At 41.3% G+C, this 6,897-nt stretch overlaps 1 protein-coding gene across 2 annotated transcripts in view; it reads right to left on the reverse strand.

The window, feature by feature from the left end:
* The window catches only part of RHEB (Ras homolog, mTORC1 binding), a 59,525-nt gene that overhangs the window by 21,460 nt on the left and 31,168 nt on the right, over window positions 1–6,897 (reverse strand). For both annotated transcript variants that reach the window (XM_034759958.1, XM_034759957.1), the window contains exon 3: window positions 4,864–4,931. In XM_034759958.1, coding sequence (XP_034615849.1) covers window positions 4,864–4,931 — 68 coding nt within the window. The remainder of the gene's footprint in view (window positions 1–4,863; window positions 4,932–6,897) is intronic.

Here is a 6,897-nt window from a genome sequence, read left to right on the forward strand (position 1 = left end):
CAGTGGTTCACTACCTATTTACCATTGTGGGCCACATATGCAGCTCTCCATGAGTTATGTGGGCTGCATCCACACAATATACATACCTGTATGGCCCTGAGGATGTCACATGGGCTGCAGCTGAGTGCTGATTGGGCCACAAGGAGTTCATGGGTTGAGAACCACTGATCTAGACCATACCTGATAGGGGTTCATCACTGGAGATATTTTAAGAGTAGGTTAGACAGAGATTCGACAACCTCCCTAGGCAATTTATTTCAGTGCTTAACCACTCTGACAGAAAGATTTTCCTAATGTCCAACCTAAAACTCCCTTGCTGCAATTTAAGCCCATTGCTTCTTATCCTATCCTCAAAGGTTAAGAACAATTATTTTCCCGCCTCCTTGTAACAACCTTTTATGTACTTGAAAGCTTATGTCCCCTCTCAGTCTTCCCTTTTCTAGGCTAAACAAACCTATTTTTTTTTTCAATCTTCCCTCATGGGTCACGTTTTCTAGACCTTTCATCATTTTTGTTACTCTTTTCTGGACTTTCTCCAATTTGTCCACATCTTTCCTGAAATGTGTCACCCAGAACTGGACACAATACTCCAGTTGAGACCTAATCAGCACGGAGTAGAGCGGAAGAATTACTTCTCATGTCTTACTTATAACTGCTGCTAATACATCCCAGAATAATGTTTGCTTTTTTTGCAGCAGCGTTACACTGTTGATTCATATTTAGTTTCTGGTCCACTATGACCCCCAGATCCCTTTCCACAGTACTCCTTCCTAGGCAGTCATTTCCCATTTTGTATGTGTGCAACTGATTGTTCCTTCCTAAGGGGAAAACTTTGCATTTGTCCTTATTGATTTTCATCCTATTTACTTCAGACCATTTCTTCAGTTGTCCAGATCATTTTGAATTTTAATCCTACCCTCCAAAGCACTTGCAAATGCGCTCAGCTTGGTATTATCCAGAAATTTTATAAGTGTACTCTCTTTGCCATTATTTAAATCATTGATGACAATATTGAACAGAACCAGACCCAAAACTGATCCCTGCAGGACCCCACTTGATATACTCTTTCAGCTGAACTATGAACCTGATAATTATTCTCTGGGAACAGTTTTCCCAACCAGGTATGCACCCAATTTTAGTAGCTCCATCTAGGTTGTATTTCCCTAGCTTGTTTATAAATATAGATGCCCAAGTAGCAGCTGTACAGATTTCAATAATCGGCACATTTTTGAGAAAGGCCCTAGAAGTGGCAATAAACCCTTGTAGAATGGATGCTTATAACCAAATGTGGTTGAATGTTGTGAGACTGGTAACAAGAGTTAATGCAGCCTGATAGCCACTTGGAAAATCTCTGGTGAGAGACTGCCGACCCTTTTAATCTATCTGCTAGTGAACGATTAACTTGTCAGTCTCTGATGGTCTTTGTTCTGTCTAGATAGAAGGCCAGAGCTCTCCTGACATCCTGGGCGTGCAACAGTGCATCCTGGAGATGTAAATTCGCTTTGGGGTGGAAGCCAGGCATGTGAATGGGCTGATTGAGATGCAACTCGGAAAAAACCTTAGGTAAGAATTTGGGGTGGGGCCACATGACCTTATCCTTAAAGCACACTGTGGGGGGGGGAAGGGGAGGGCAGGGCGCATGATATCTGGGCCTCTATTTCTCAATGTGTTGCGCTTATGTGATGGCTATCAGGAATGCTGTCTTCACTGACAAATGGAGCAGCGAATAGGTAGCCAAAGACTCAAAGGGCAGTCCTGTGAGGCATTTGAGGACCAGATTAAGGTCCCATATTGGAGCAGGATGTTGGATTGGTTTCCCAGTCCTCTAAGAAATCTCAGTGTGGTCAGATAGGCAAAGATAGAATAAACCTTTATTGGGGATGGAAAGCCATGATGGTTGCCAGGTGGACCTGTATAGAGCTCAATTGATAGACCCGATGTTTTCAGAGTTAGGGCACATTCCAGTATATCTGGAAGTGACATGGTCATTGGTGGAATCTGTCTACAGTCACACCAGCTGACAAATTGTGTCCATTTTTGAGAATATGGGTAACAAGTAGATGGTTTCTTGCTGTGTAATAGTACTCTAAGTCTTTGAGCAGGCTGTCTCTAATACTGTGAGCCATCGATCAACTATGCTCTAAATGCTTCATCCCAATCTCATGATGCTTCATCTTCCTGCCCTCTTGGGAGAGATTGGGAGCAGCATGGAGAGTAATCTGAGAGCAAACAGCTGTATCAGGTAAGGAAACCGCATTTACCTGGACCAGGTTGGAACTCTTAGAATGACTCTGGCTCGGTCTTTATTTTGAGCATAGCTTTGGCTATCAAGGGAGTTGGTGGGAATGCATACAGTAGGGTTGATGACCAATGAAGGTGAAAAGCATCCCTCAAGGAATGGTGATCCAGTCCGCCCACTGAGCCAAAGTAGGTGCATTTCTTGTTTGACTCTGTGGCAAATAAGTCTGAGGGGTGCCCTATTGACGGAATATGTGGTGTAATATGTTGGGGTCTATTTCCCACTTGTGGTCTTGGAAGAAGTGTCTGCTGAGTGCATCTGCAGTCACATTCTGAATCCCTGGGAAATCACTATGATGGTGATCTGGTTGTATGCACCAGTCCCAAAGCCTGACAGCCTCAGTGCAGAGGGAAGGAGATCTTGCTCCTCTTGAGCAGTTGATGTAAAACGTGCAGGATATATTGTCTGTCATGATCTTTATGTGTTTGCCCCCGATTAGTGGTAGGAATTGGAGACAGGCATATCTGACTGCTCTTGAGTTCCAGGAGACTGATGTGTAGCACTGTCTCTTGTGACAACCACCTACCCTGATCACGTAAGTGTCTAAATGTGCTCCCACCCTAGCAGAGAGGCATTTGTCGTTATGACAGTTGGGTGAAGACATGTAAATGGAACTGCTCTGCACATGCTGTGATGGTCTTTCTAGTCAAGGCATTGTTTTATGAAGGTAGTTATGAGAAGTATATTTAGACTGTCTGGTGGGTGAACAGACCTTTCTAAGCCACCCTTGAAGGCATGGCATTCAAAGCCTGGCACGTTCTGTAACAAAGGTAGTGGTTGCCATTTGTCCCAGTAATTGAATGCAGTTCCTGACCAGGGCTTGGGGGCTGAGCTGTATTGTTTTTGCTATGTTGGAAAGAGCCACAAACCTGTGCAGAGGAAGGTAGGGTCTTGCTGTCACTCGATCAAGATGTGCCCTTATGAACTCTACTCTAAGTTTTCCACAGGGGTCAAGATAGTTTTTTTGTATGTTCAGTTCCTATTCAAGGAAGGGGTCTATGGCCTCAGAAGTTGCCTGAGACAGTTCCAAGAAATGGCCTTTCAGCACCCAGTCACCCAGGTAAGGGGAAGCGAAGATACCCTTCCTGCAGCGCTTCACTGCTACTACAGACAACCTTCGAAAAGGCCCTCAGTCTGGATGATAGGCTGAAGGGGAGCACTCTGTATTGAAAGTGGTCATGGCTAACAATAAAACTGTGGAATCGTTTGTGGGGTGGGTGGGTAGTGACGTGGCAATATGATTCTCAGCCCTTGACCTTCAAGATGCAATCTCCTTGCTCTAATTATGGAATCACTGCAAACATCACCATTTTGAATTTCTGTGCCTTCACATAGGTGTTGAGTAAGTAGCCTCAAGTCTAGGATGGGTCTCCAACCTCAACTCTGTTTTGGCACCAGGAAGTACCTTGAATAAAACCCCTTCCCTTTGTGCTGCACAGAGACTGGTTCTAGAGACACACACTTACCATTGGGAGCTATTTCTTGATGAAGAAATTGTGTAACACTGCTCATGCTGCAGTGAAACCTTACCACACATAGGAGTGACAGAACTATGAGTAAGTGATATTAGTGCCTATAGTGGAGATGTCACACAATAAAAAGGCAAACTCTCCGTAATCTTGCCCTGAATTTAAATCCTTAAAAATACAAAATCATGTATATACATACAAGGCCATGGGATTAAATGAGAATCATGCATACACACATGCTTGAGCATTTCTTTATGGAAACTAAATTTTGCAGAGTCCCTAACATCATCAGGGCAAATGACTGTGCCATAGACCATTTATGTTCAAAACCTCCTGGAACATTCCCTGCATCTCTGAGACCGTGTGCACAAGCAACCCACCTACTCTCTGGGATTTAACAAAATGTAGAAGCCTACTTTAATTGCAGGATCCAGCATATTGGTCTATGCCCACTAGACATTCATTCATGAGCATCACAAATATGAATGTCAGTGATCACCACCACAGGTTACAAATAAAATCACGCCCACCTTCATTTTGGTTATGCATAGCCTATGGCAGTTGGTTCTTGGAGTCTGCAATAACAGGTTCTATCAGATTAGCCCTTCTGTATTAAATGAACGCAAACAAGAATGCTAAGAGGCATTACTAGCACATTACATTAAAAGACATTAAATTTTACTATAACTCATCGACGTAACCTTATTTCTTTATGTTTGATGTAGCCAAAGTCATTTCCAAAACACTAGTTTAAAAACAAAACAAACAAACCCAACACCACTACAGTACACTGCTTTAGCAATGTTTAATAGCCCCTATTAGCCCCAAACAATCTGAACACATTTCTACTAATTTTGGGGGACTAGACTACTTGACAGTATCACGTTGGAAGTTAATTCAATTACTGCTAAATTAGTAAATATTAGTTTAGTGCTGTAAGTGAACTGTAAAGGCCTTCAGACCCCCTTTACTCCAATATATCCATTGTGGTGTTTTGCTCAACACAGGACAATATCAACTTAATCCTAGAGGAGTAGCAGTAACACAAGTAGCCTTCATTTTGAAGGAATGGTTCAGACAACAAAGATCACTTACTTGGCCAGCTGTGTCTACTAGCTGAAGATGATATTCTTGCCCATTTACTGTGATCAGTTTTGTAAAAGCTAGAGGAAACAAGAGAAATGAACTTCAGAATTAAAACTGAATAGCTTTATACTTAAAGGTTTACTGAGATCAGACCAGAAATTAGTGGAGAGAACTCTAGTGGAACAATCTGAAGTTTAAGTTTTTAAAAGCAGGAGTGAAAGACTAAATTGGGGTGCTCTGTATACAGTTAGTATATTGCATACACCGAACATTAATGTTAATTTAAATTTTCTGAAAATTAGAATTGCACACACTGGATGCAGAATTTCTCGTATTATTTCTTTACATTTAAAAGCACTTTAAGACTGTAGACTTTTCAAATAGATAAAAACTAGTGGTCAAATTGTAGACCTAATTGGATTTTCACATTAAGAGTTACCTGAATGCAAGTCAACGTCAAAGTTAGTTAAGATTTAATATGGGGTCTTCAGTTTCAAAACCACTCTCTAAATCCAGTTTTCCTGATCTGAATACTCACGATGAAGCAAAACACCAAGAACTTTTTAGCACAATGGAATTAAAAACAGTGATTTATTGTGAACAAACTGTGCACACAGGACCACTGAAATTCTGATTTGAGGCTGTCACACAACTACTTTTAACTTGCTGCAGTTATCGCAGCACATTCAGTTCTTAATCAGGAAGTACATTCAGTACTATTAGAGGAAATCAAAACACTATTTATCTTACTATATTTCAAGAAATGCCAACGCACGTTATAAGCAGAGGATTATCTGGAAGCCACAACTCAATTTTTTTGCTTTTGTGGGTGTATATTAGCATAGTAATGTTATGCTAAGTGTAATATAAGCTAGTTGCCTCTGGTATTTTACTACCACATTCATGCTGAGAACATAAGGAGCCAATTTCAAAACCTTTTGTTTTAGCCCAGGTGGTTAGTCTTTGTACTTTCCAAATGTACACCCTAGCTTTAAAAACACTCTTGATATGCCTCTAGGGTTATTACAACGTTATGGACTGAAATTTTGATTTAGGTCCTCTAGTGTTTAAAGCAGCATAGATGTCCTGAAAGGACGAAAGTGACAAACAAACAGCACCTTAACATTAACTATTTTAGTGCTGAATGTTTTAGCAAGAACATTAAGCTGATGGGCTAATCACACATTTTCTGACTTGCCTCCCAGTGGGCAAATGTTTTAGCAGTCCAAAAACTTCTAGCTTCCCAGTTGACAATCTCCACAATGCAGTCTCTCTCCCTCGGCCAATATAAACTTTTCAGTGCATTGAAGGTGATAACTTTCAGTATTAATGTTTGTGCTTTCCCTTAAACTAAACAATGAATACTGCAAAGGCTCTATTTATTTTTGGGTTTTGTTAGACTTGTGGAGGTTTATCTATCCAAAGCCACTGCAGAATTGCCAATAAGGGTACTGGACAGCTGAAGAATCTAAGCACCCTATTGAGGAATTTAGATCAAGTAGTTAGTATATGACATAAAACCCTGTTCACACTAACTAATCCCACTAGGTAACCTCCAAATCCATAGCATAGTATGTGTATTGTAGAGATTGGGGCACGGATGAGGGCTATCTGGACAAAGCCTCAACCAGCTAAGAAATAATGAATAGATATGGCCTCTGATAAAGGGCACATGTCTACCTTGTGACATGTCTATAACACTGCTCTACAGCCAAAATGCGTCTGAAATAAATGTAGGCAAACTTTACTAATTCTGGTATCAGGGGGTAGCCGTGTTAGTCTGTATCTACAAAAACAACAAAGAGTCTGGTGGCACCTTAAAGACTAACAGATTTATTTGGGCATAAGCTTTCGTGAGTAAAAACCTCACTTCTTCGGATGCATAGAGTGAAAGCCACAGATGCAGGCATTATATACAAACACATGGAGAGCAGGGAGTTACTTCACAAGTGGCGAACCAGTGTCGACAAGGCCAATTCAATCAGGGTGGATGTAGTCCACTCCCAACAATAGATGAGGAGGTGTCAATTCCAGGAGAAGAAA

The sequence above is a fragment of the Trachemys scripta genome, chromosome 2 (genome assembly GCF_013100865.1).
Source record: "Trachemys scripta elegans isolate TJP31775 chromosome 2, CAS_Tse_1.0, whole genome shotgun sequence".
Lineage (NCBI taxonomy): Eukaryota > Metazoa > Chordata > Testudines > Emydidae > Trachemys > Trachemys scripta.